The 11,735-nt window shown below is 40.3% G+C and overlaps 1 protein-coding gene across 1 annotated transcript in view; it reads left to right on the plus strand.

Moving 5' to 3' along the window:
• Nucleotides 1–189: 189 nt before the first annotated feature.
• The window catches only part of ric8b (RIC8 guanine nucleotide exchange factor B), a 27,731-nt gene continuing 16,185 nt past the window's right edge, over nucleotides 190–11,735 (plus strand). Inside the window, exons 1-5 of the mRNA XM_062043094.1 lie at nucleotides 190–364; nucleotides 3,268–3,315; nucleotides 3,388–4,014; nucleotides 6,287–6,381; nucleotides 10,740–10,890. Of these exons, the coding sequence (XP_061899078.1) occupies nucleotides 281–364; nucleotides 3,268–3,315; nucleotides 3,388–4,014; nucleotides 6,287–6,381; nucleotides 10,740–10,890 (1,005 nt within the window). The 5' untranslated portion in view covers nucleotides 190–280. The remainder of the gene's footprint in view (nucleotides 365–3,267; nucleotides 3,316–3,387; nucleotides 4,015–6,286; nucleotides 6,382–10,739; nucleotides 10,891–11,735) is intronic.

Below are 11,735 nucleotides of genomic sequence, written 5' to 3' on the forward strand. Positions count from 1 at the left end.
CCTTTATGTTTCAATTCTAATAGTTGTTTTTTCCTATTTGTGCCGTAAAACACAATAACATTCGAACGTCGTGTCGTTACGAAGCCAGTGTAAGAATTCCGCTACTGGTGGTAGTCCGTAAACGCACCACCCGGAACCGCCCCTCTACCGGAAACAGTAGCGGAAATTCCGCACTGTCAAAACCGACACCCAAACGCACCACAGTCTCCTGGCTGATAGCTAGCTGGCTAGCCGCTCAGTACTGGAAGAAGCCGAGTTGGAGTTTCTCTCTACCGCCGCCATGGACCTGACTAACGTGTTGTCGCAGCTCGAAAGTGCCGACGGGCAGGACATCGAGACGCTTCTCCGGGAGTACAACAGAGAGGTGACTTGTTTTTTTTTAAACTCTTCTTTTTAGCCAAAACAAACGTAGCTTGAGCGGCTAACTACTAGCATCCCTTGCTAATTAAGCGGCTTGCTTTAAAGTAAACAAGCCGTCCTAACAAGACTTATAAAGATCATTATTTATAATGTTTCATGTTTGCTTCGGTCTGACACAATATAATGTATGAATGTTAACTACACGTGCCATAATAGTCACTATGTTTGAGTTCTTATCAGTGTTAACGCTAGGAATCTTCAAAATGGGGCCCCCGGGGTCCCCATCAAGTCATAAAAACAAAAAAATGGGGTCACACTTGTTTTTGTAACCGTTTCGAAAACAAATGATTGTGTGATCCTGTTCTGTCTCCCTGTAATGTTTGTCTGCTCTTGAATGGGAGTGTGTGATCCTGTTCTGTCTCCCTGTAATGTTTGTCTGCTCTTGAATGGGATTGTCTGATCCAGTTCTGTCTCCCTGTAATGTTTGTCTGCTCTTGAATGGGATTGTCTGATCCAGTTCTGTCTCCCTGTAATGTTTGTCTGCTCTTGAATGGGATTGTTCTGAAAATCTTAATTTCCCCTCAGGGATTATTAAAGTATTTCTGATTCTGATATTGTGTTTTGGAAAAAAAAAAAGGTTGTCGTAAACGTTACTTAAAGAAAGCAGATAAATGGAGGGAAAGAAAGAGAAGTGAACTGTATTAACCTTGTAGATTGTTATAGTAACCTTAGGTTAAGCTTTGTCAGTGTGCCGTGTGTTACCCAGTTTCCCCTAGGGCCACAACGTTAATATATTATATGTTTGATGAAACGTGATTATGTGCACGAGTGTGTATATGTATGTTTGCGCAACCAAACGTGATAGTTGATACTGTTACGCGATTGGCTGTTTAGCCTGTCCCTCCCATTGCTCGCCGATCACTTCCTGTTTTGCTAGGTTACCACATAGACATTTTATAAGTAGACGCAGCATGGAGCGCTACTGCCTACGAGACGCGGGGCCGCCATCTTGGAGTGGTGATCCGCTCCACTCAGTGCAATTCATTTGGCAGGAGCAATGAACTGTCGGCACATTTAATTCATTTTACCTCACTGAATACGACTGATTTTCATGCGCTTTTTTGTCATACGTGTTTTATTATTCATAGTTTGCTCAACAGTAATAGAATATTCTTATATGCTACAAGTGACCAGACGTCCGAGATCAAAACTGGGAATATAATCCCAGAGAAGGGGGGAAAAAAACGGTCAGCTATTTTTAAAATGAAGAAACAATATGATTAGGTTATATATACATGCGTATATCCTACATAAACAATGTATGAATACATTAGATATCTATATACTGTATCATAGGGACCTATAGACTGTATCTCTGTTGCTGCAGCAGCAGAGAGTTTATTCTGTCTTGACACTTTGTATTGATATTTTTTAATACATTGATATCGATGCTAGACTAAATTTAGACTTGTATAATACTGTATAGCCACTGTCCATCTGATTGTCTAGTTAGCTAACATATATCCCCCCCACAATCTGGGCTGTGGTCCTAACTTTTACCCCTGTTGGCTTTTACAATCTTTATCTTCATCATTTATTTCAACTTTATGTTGTTCAAGTATGGCATTTTTAAATGTAGTTAATTTCATTGACAAGCAATTCTATTATGGTCATACTCTTGTTTGCTAGCGGCTACAATTTCAGTACCGTTGAAGATCTTTGCTCCTTCTCAACTCTGTGGTAATATTATTTTCACAAAATACAACCAATAGTACGTTCATGTTAAATCTTACTTTTGAAAAGTAATCCCCCGATTCCTATTTTCAACAGTCCGCTTATATGAGCAGGAAAACGATGAACAACGGGGTTTGTTTTTTTTACCTGTCAACTGTCAGTTTAGGCTGCTCGCCGGCTCCTCATCACCACTTCAAGATGGCGGCCGAATTTCTCGCGTCACAGCAGCCAATGTTGCGTCTACTTATAAGATGTCTATGGGTTACCATACCACAAGTGCCTTTGTTGGTGCAATCAACCATGCTTCATGACTTATGGTTTCTTCCAACCCAAAAAATAAAAATATATATATACATATCGTATTTCCTTGAATTGCCGCCGGGAATATAGTATTCGCCTGCCTAGAATTAAAGGTCAAACTCGTTTCGTAAAATAATTAGCGCATGCTTGGCACTTCCGCCGGGTCATATATGAGTCATTAAATGACTCCCGCCTCCTGGTGGTAGAGGGCGCTAGTGATCCTTCTTGCGACTACCAGTACTGCAGAAGACCGGTACTGCAGAAGAAGACAACAAGCAGCAAGCATGAGCAGCGATCGTTTGCTTGCACTTTTACCATGGAGGATTACATGTCTAAAATAAAACAGTTTTCTAAACTGGACTTTCAATCGGAGCAGGAGGTAATAATTAAAGGAATATCTCCAGAGACTTTTAAAACTGAAGAAAGATAAGGAAGACTGCCTTTGATCAGAAGCAGCTGCACATGGACATCATTTATAAGTAAAGGTAAGACCATAATAAAGTTTTTTTTTATTAAATGGGCTTTTCATGATAAGGTAAGCGCCGGAGTGAGAAGAGGTTTTAAAATAATTAGCGCATGCTTGCCCATCCCGCACGCTTTTGGTAAGCGCAGGAGTGAGAAGAGGTTTTAAAATAATTAGCGCATGCTTGCCCATCCCGCATGCTTTTGGCAAGCGCAGGAGTGGGAAGAGGTTTTAAATTAATTAATTTAAATTAATTAATCCTGCGGGTATTCAAAGAAATACGGTATATCGAATGTTTTATTGATATTGATCACATGTCTATCACGATATATATTGATATCGTTTGATATCATTTCACGAAGTTTGCAATGGCAAGTGAATTATCCACAATAAGCTATTTCCTGTTCCAGAACAGCCGCACCTTCACTTTTGACCCAAAGGAAGAATCACTGCGCAGTGTAAGTAGACACCATCGGTGCATTTACAATTATGGTACTTCAAAATCGAACGCTCGTCTGGTGCCATTTCAGAAGCTGTGTCAGAGCGTCCTGGTCGTCCTCGGCATGAAGGTGCAGCCCAGCTGTCAGAAGACATGCCTGGAAACACTCCGCATCCTCTCCAGGGACAAGTGTGTCCTGGCACCGATAGCCACCCGGGACGGCGTGCTGACTCTGGCCAGGATGGCTCGACTGAACGCCGGAGGGATGGCGGGCGACGAGCCGGGGCGGCCGGAGGAAAGCACTCAATCGGAAGAGGAGGAGCGCGTGGTGGTGGAAGCCTTGAAGTGCCTGTCCAATGTGGTGTTCAACAGTCCCGCCGCTCAGCAGGTGAGCGTGGACGTCAAGCTGGCCCACGGCCTGTGCGCCAACCTGCGCGCCTCCTCCGCCTGGCACCACGAGGTGGGCCTGTTCACCCTGCGCATCCTCTTCCTGCTGTCGGCCCTGAGGGCGGACCTGAGCGAGCAGCTGCGGAAAGAGGGGCAGGCGGTGAAGCTGCTCACGGGGTTGCTGGAGCGCACCTTGGATGTGAGCTGGGACGGCCCCTACGAGGTGGCCCGTCCGGATCCTCAGGCTATGCCCTTGCCCGCAGAGGACAATGAGCGAGTCATGGAGGCGCTCAAAGCCCTCTTCAACCTGACTGTGTCGTCTGGTGGGAAGGTGAGTGTGACGCCAAACAACACGCCTCTTGTTTAGGGTGCAAATATCTGATGGTGGAGATCATAGCAGCCACCAGCATCAGCGAGTGACTGTCACTGAAACTGTTTTTTAGGGTTAGGAACCCTAAAATAGAATAATAATGGCAGCAACACATTGCAAAAAAGTTGTCACAGAGGCATTTTTACCACTGTGTTACATGGCCTTTCCTTTTAACAACACTCAGTAAAGGTTTGGGAACTGAGGAGACACATTTTTGAAGTGGAATTCTTTCCCATTCTTGCTTGATGTACAGCTTAAGTTGTTCAACAGTCCGGGGTCTCCGTTGTGGTATTTTAGGCTTCATAATGCGCCACACATTTTTAATGCGATACAGATCTGGACTACAGGCAGGCCAGTCTAGTACCCGCACTCTTTTACTATGAAGCCACGCTGTTGTAACACGTGGCTTGGCATTGTCTTGCTGAAATAAGCAGGGGCGTCCATGATAATGTTCCTTGGATGGCAACATATGTTGCGCCAAAACCTGTATGTACCTTTCAGCATTAATGGTGCCTTCACAGATGTGTAAGTTACCCATGTCTTGGGCACTAATACACCCCCATACCATCACACATGCTGGCTTTTACACTTTGCGCCTATAACAGTCCGTATGATTCTTTTCCTCTTTGTTCCGGAGGACACGACGTTCGCAGTTTCCTAAAACAATTTGAAATGTGGACTCGTCAGACCACAGAACACTTTTCCACTTTGCACCAGTCCATCTTAGATGAGCTCGGGCCAGCGAAGCCGGCGCATTTCTGGGTGTTGTTGATAAATGGCTTTCCCTTTGCACAGTAGAGATTTAACTTGCACTCACAGATGTAACGACAACATGTAGTTACTGACAGTGGTTTTCTGAAGTGTTCCTGAGCCCATGTGGTGAAAAAGAAGATGTGGGACAAATACTGTACTTAGCATTCCATAAAGTATAGATGGAGGCTTACTTTAGGCAAGTGTAAAAAGAAGGCAACCATTGTTGGTAATAAAACTAGAATGTGCAGCGTTCTGGATAGTGCAAAGGGAGCAACACCAAAGGCATGTGAAATGTATGTTTTGCCTTTTTAACTGCCTAATAGTGTAAAAAGACGTTGAACGCAGGTAATATTACAAAACCCAAAAACGAAGCGAAAGCCATTTATCAACAACACCCAGAAACGCCGGGCCCGAGCTCATCTAAGATGGACTGATGAAAAGCGGAAAAGTGTTCTGTGGTCTGACGAGTCCACATTTCAAGTTGTTTTTGGAAACTGTGGACGTCGTGTCCTCCGGACCAAAGAGGAAAATAACCATCCGGATTGTTCTAGGCACAAAGCTCAAAAGCCAGCATGTGTGATGGTATGGGGGTGTATTAGTGCCCAAGGCATGGGTAACTTACACATCTGTGAAGGCACCATTAATGCTAAAAGGTACATACAGGTTTTGGAGCAACATATGTTGCCATCCAAGCAATGTTATCATGGACGCCCCTGCTTATTTCAGCAAGACAATGCCATGCCACGTGTTATAACATCATGGCTTCATAGTGAAAGAGTGCAGGTACTAGACTGGCCTGCCTGTAGTCCAGACCTGTCTCCCATTGAAAATGTGTGGTGCAATATGAAGCCTAAAATACCACAACGGAGATCCCGGACTGTTGAACATTTTAAGCTGTACATCAAGCAAGAATGGGAAAGAATTCCATCTGAAAAGCTTCAAAAATGTGTCGTCTCAGTTCCCAAACGTTTACTGAGTGTTGTTAAAAGGAAAGGCCATGTAACACAGTGGTAAAAATGCCTGTGACAACTTTTTTGCAACGTGTTGCTGCCATTAAATTCTAAATTAATGATTATTTGCAAAACTAAATTACGTTTCTAAGTTTGAATATTAAATATCTTGTCTTTGCAGTCTATTCAATTGAATATAAGTTGAAAAGGATTTGCAAATCATTGTATTCTGTTTTTATTTACCATTTACACAACGTGCCAACTTCACTGGTTTTGGGGTTTTGTATTTACTAAACAAACAAACAAAAGAATCACTATTTTTAAAAGATGTGGGTCAAATACATAGGGTTTCCCCTTATGTAGTGGAATCGCAATCAAGCCAAAGAAAAAGCTAAACATGCTAATGGGTAATTGTTTTTAACCAAACTCAATGGTAGCATTTAGGTGAAAACTTGGTTTTAATACATTCCAATGATGGACGAAAACCTTTTGTGTGAATTATTTTTTAATTTTTTTATTTTTTTGTGAAGGAGGATGAGCACCAGTACAGACTCATCACCGCCATCCTGCGCCACCTGTTGATGCTAAAGACTGAGAAAGAGGAGAAAACAGAGGAAGTACACAGGTGAGAAACTTTTAGCACGGAAAGAGAACAGCCTGTGACTGGTCAGCAGTATTCTAGTTGGAGGACGTTCCCGCAAGTGGAACCGTGTTTTGTAACGCCTCTCATCTCATACATTTCAAGAGATGACCTTACAATCCTTCCGCTGAGCTCGGCTTTGGGAGCTTAGTGACCGCTCAGGAAGTCGACTGCATAACAAGCTAAAGTCTTAGGAGCCCAGGACGTCACTGAACGACACACGGGAGCAAATCCAGACCAAATCCAGACCATTGTTCTGACCGTTTTGACCCCGGCTTCCGGTCCTTAGCTTTCTGGAAATGTGGCCCCCTAGACAATTTAGTTGAATATCTCTGCACTGCAAAATTCATGTTATTTTTGTTATAAGTGGGCCAAATAATCTATATTAATATGAATTATTGCTGTAGTTTTTATTATTCTATTAAGTCATGAAGTGGCTATATTGTGCACGTCTGATGTTGCTCACGTTAGTGCACGGTTTGCTCAGACACACAAAAAAATTAGAGGGAACATTGCTTACGTGTAGAGATGTCCGATAATGGCTTTTTTGCCGATATTATCCAACTCTTAATTACCGATTCCGATATCAACCGATACCGATATATACAGTCGTGGAATTAACACATTATTCTGCCTAATTTTGTTGTGATGCCCCGCTGGATGCATTAAACAATGTAACAAGGTTTTCCAAAATAAATCAACTCAAGTTATGGGAAAAAAATGCCAACATGGCACTGCCATATTTATTATGGAAGTCACAAAGTGCATTATTTTTTTTAACATGCCTCAAAACAGCAGCTTGGAATTTGGGACATGCTCTCCCTGAGAGAGCATGAGGAGGTTGGGGTGGGGGGCGGAGTATAGGGGGAGTACCGGGGGGTGTATATTGTAGTGTCCCGGAAGAGTTAGTTCTGTTGTGTTACGGTGCGTATGTTCTCCCGAAATGTGTTTGTCATTCTTGTTAGATGTGGGTTCACAGTGTGGCGCATATTTGTAACAGTGTTGAAGTTGTTTATACGGCCACCCTCAGTGTGACCTGTATGGCTGTTGACCAAGTATGCCTTGCATCACTTGTGTGTGTGAAAGGCCGTAGATATTATGTGATTGGGCCGGCACGCAAAGGCAGGGCCTTTAAGGTTAATTGGCGCTCTGTACTTCTCCCTACGTCCGTGTACACAGCGGCGTTTTAAAAAGTCATAAATTTTACTTTTTTAAACCGATACCGATGATTTCCGATATTACATTTGAAAGCATTTATCGGCCGATAATATCGGACTGCCGATATTATCGGACATCTCTAGTATTAATGAATTCCAGGAATTTCAGGAAAACCAGGAAGTTTCCAGTTCAAAAAACAACTTAGTTTTTTGTCCTGATTAAGAGGAATGTTTTGACGGTAGACCGGTTGAAGTGGGTTGAAAAATGTGAAAGGAGTAGTCCACAGAAAAAAGGGTCAAAAAAGGGTTTGAAAAAACGGTATTTCTGGGAATTGCTGTAATTTTTTTAACTTGGAAAAATAATAGCTTGAATGTCCAGGGTGAGTGGAATGTGTTGAAGGTGGAATGGTTGGAATAGGTTGAAAAATGTGGGGATTGTGGAAGTTTGAAAAATGGCCAATTCATTTTGAATGGGGAAAAATGTCCCGGAAAACCTGGAATTCTGGGAAATCTGGGAATTTTTGGAATTTGTCAAGGGAAAGCCCGCAATTCCCGAATAGGCTGAACAGTTTGAAGTTAGAACGGTTTGAATCGGATAAAAAATGTGGGAATTGTGGAACTTTGAATAATGTCCCATTGATTTCAATGGGAATTTCATGGAAATTTGTGAATTTCGGGAAAAGCTGCATTTTTTTGGAAAATTTTAAAAGCCTTGAATGTTCTGAATGAGTTGAAATGGTGGTGTTGGAATTTTTTTAATGGGTCGAGAAATGTTGAAATATTAACATTTTTAATTGAGAATTGGTATTAATGAATTCCAGGAATTTCAGGAAAACCAGGAATTTTTCCAGTTCAAAAAACAACTTAATTTTTTGTCCTGATTAAGAGGAATGTTTTAATGGTAGAACGGTTGAAGTGGGTTGAAAAATGTGGAAGGAGTAGTCGACAGAAAAAAGGGTTTGAAAAAACGGTACTTCTGGGAATTCCTTGAATTTTTTTTAACTTGGAAAAATAATAGCTTGAATGTCCAGGATGAGTGGAATGTGTTGAAGGTGGAATGGTTGGAATAGGTTAAAAAATGTGGGAATTGTGGAAGTTTGAAAAATGGCCAATTCATTTTGAATGGGGAAAATGTCCCTGAAAACTGTGAATTCTTGGAAATCCAGGAATTTTTTTTTTTTTTTTGAAGGAGAGCACACAATTTTGAACGTGCTGGATATATTTGAGTTGGAACAGGTTGAATCGGATGAAAAATGTGGGAATTGTGGAACTTTGAAAAATGTCCCATTGATTTCAATGGGAATTTCATGGAAATTCGTAAATTTCCGGAAAAGCGGCATTTTTTTGGAAAATGTTAAAAGCCTTTAATGTTCTGAATGAGTTGAAATGGTTGGTGTTGGAATTCTTTTAATCATTCGAGAAATGTTGAAGTAGTAACATTTTTATTGAGAAATAGTATTAATGAATTCCAGGGATTTCAGGAAAACCAGGAATTCTCCTGTTCAAAAAACATTTTAGTTTTTTGTCCTGATTAAGAGGAATGTTTTGACGGTAGACCGTTTGAAGTGGGTTGAAAAATGTGGAAGGAGTAGTCGACAGAAAAAAGGGTCAAAAAAGGGTTTGAAAAACGATATTTTTGGGAATTCCTGGAATTTTTTTTAACTTGGAAAAATAATAGCTTGAATATCCAGGATGAGTGGAATTTGTTGAAGGTGGAATAGTTGGAATAGGTTGAAAAATGTGGTAATTGTGGAACTTTGAAAAACGTCACATTGATTTCGATGGGAATTCAGTGTTTCCCATAAACTGCCAAGATACCTGTGGCGGTGGGGGCGTGGCTATGGGCGTGGTCACCATGACATCGAGTAATTTGCATAATTTACTACAATGATATGATTTTCTCTAAAAAGGCTCAAAAAATGTATACTTACTAATTAATAATAACAGTTTTGTTTTAAACGTCCATCCATCCATCCATCCATTTTACAATATAATTACAACACTTTATGTACATATTTATATACAGATTTGAACAATAAGTTATTCACTGAAATATATTTATTAATTGTGGTTCTTACAAAAAATATATCTTATAAAATATAAAAGCTAAAATGTCCCATAAAGCTCTGCCCCTTTAATTAGTGCATACTAAATAATGTAACTTTAGCCTACTACTACAACCATATTATTTACCAGCAACATAAAGTGAAACAAAGGCAGAGGTGTCCTGCCACAGTCAGTAACAAATAAACAGAAAACAGTAGTGGTCAAATACAAATAAGGCAACAAGAGAAGTATCCTACACTTCTCTTTTGTAAAGTAAATCTGAACAGCCTATATGGGCATCTACATCAACTATATGATTTTCCTGAGAAGCTGGACGGGACAAAAAAAAATAAAAAATTATTAAAAAAAAAAAAAAAAAGTTTTTTATTTTTATTTGTGGCAGACGTAATTTTTTCGTGGCGGGCCGCCACAAATAAATGAATGTGTGGGAAACACTGGAATTTCATGGAAATTTGTGAATTTCGGGAAAAACGGCATTTTTTTGGAAAATGTTAAAAGCCTTGAATGTTCTGAATGAGTTGAAATGGTTGGTGTTGGAATTTTTTTAATCTGTCGAGAAATGTTGAAATATTAACATTTTTAATTGAGAAATGGTATTAATGAATTTCAGGAAAACCAGGAATTTTCCAGTTCAAAAAACAACTTAGTTTTTTGTCCTGATTAAGAGGAATGTTTCGACGGTAGACCGGTTAAAGTGGGTTGAAAAATGTGGAAGTTTGAAAAATGGCCAATTCATTTTGAATGGGGAAAAATGTCCCGGAAAACCTGGAATTCTGGGAAATAAGGGAATTTTTGGAATTTGTCAAGGGAAAGCCCGCGATTCCCGAATAGGCTGAACAGTTTGAAGTTGGAACGGTTTGAATTGGGTGAAAAATGTGGAAGGTAGAGCGTGCCAAAATCTGGACAAGAAGTTTAAAAAATAGAGGAATTTTGGTGTAGAAAACCATATGTGTGAATGCTCCAAAGCATTCACACAATTACGTTTAAAAATATGTGTTAAAAAGTAGTACCTCCTATGGAAGACCACGGGTTTAGGCCAAACAGAGATGTTTTTTCTTATCTCAACACACTTGCAGAACTGTGTATGTAAATGTGTTCTTCCCCGCCTTGAACCCTTAGCCACACCATCAACGTGCTGAGCAACCTGCCCGTGCCCTGCATGGACGTACTCATCGACCTGCCCGTGCAAGGAGGAGTAGAGGCGTACGGCGGCAAAAACATGGACGCCATACAAGTGGTACTGGACTTCATGGAGAAACGGATAGACAAGGTAAAGCTCATCCTGGATGGCATTAACACACATCAGGTATAGTCGCTGATTCTGCAAATCCTTTTCAACCTACATATATTCAATTGAATAGTTTGCAAGATACTTAACGTATTTTTCGGACTATAAGTCGCAGTTTTTTTCATAGTTTGGCGGGGGTGCGACTTATACTCAGGAGCGACTTATGTGTAAAATTATTAACACATTAGCGTAAAATATCAAATAATATTATTTAGCTCATTCACGTAAGAGACTAGACGTAAAAGATTTCATGGGATTTAGCGATTAGGAGTGACAGATTGTTTGGTAAACGTATAGCATGTTCTATATGTTATAGTTATTTGAATGACTCTTACCATAATATCAGTGTTTCCTACACATTCATTTATTTGTGGCGGCCCGCCACGAAAGAATTAAGGCCGACACAAAAAAAAAAAAATTTTTTTTTTTTTTTTGTGTGTGTCCTGTCAAGCTTCTCAGGCAAATGATATAGTTGATGTAGATGCCCATATCGGCTGTTCAGATTTACTTTACAAAAGAGAAGTGTAGGATCAAGATTTTTGGAGCTCTTTGTTCAGTGGATCAGATGTTTGATGAAGCTTTGTGTCTATCTACCACCACTACTGTTTTCTGTTTATTTGTTACTGACTGTGGCAGGACACCTCTGCCTCTGTTTCACTTTATGTTGCTGGTAAATAATATGGTTGTAGTAGTAGGCTAAAGTTAAATTATTTAGTATGCACTAATTAAAGGGGGCAGAGCTTTATGAGACATTTTAGCTTTTATATTTTTATAAGATATATTTTTTTGTAAGAACCACTATTAATAAATATATTTCAGTGAATAAC

This window comes from Entelurus aequoreus, linkage group LG03 (genome assembly GCF_033978785.1).
Source record: "Entelurus aequoreus isolate RoL-2023_Sb linkage group LG03, RoL_Eaeq_v1.1, whole genome shotgun sequence".
Classification (NCBI taxonomy): Eukaryota; Metazoa; Chordata; class Actinopteri; order Syngnathiformes; family Syngnathidae; genus Entelurus; species Entelurus aequoreus.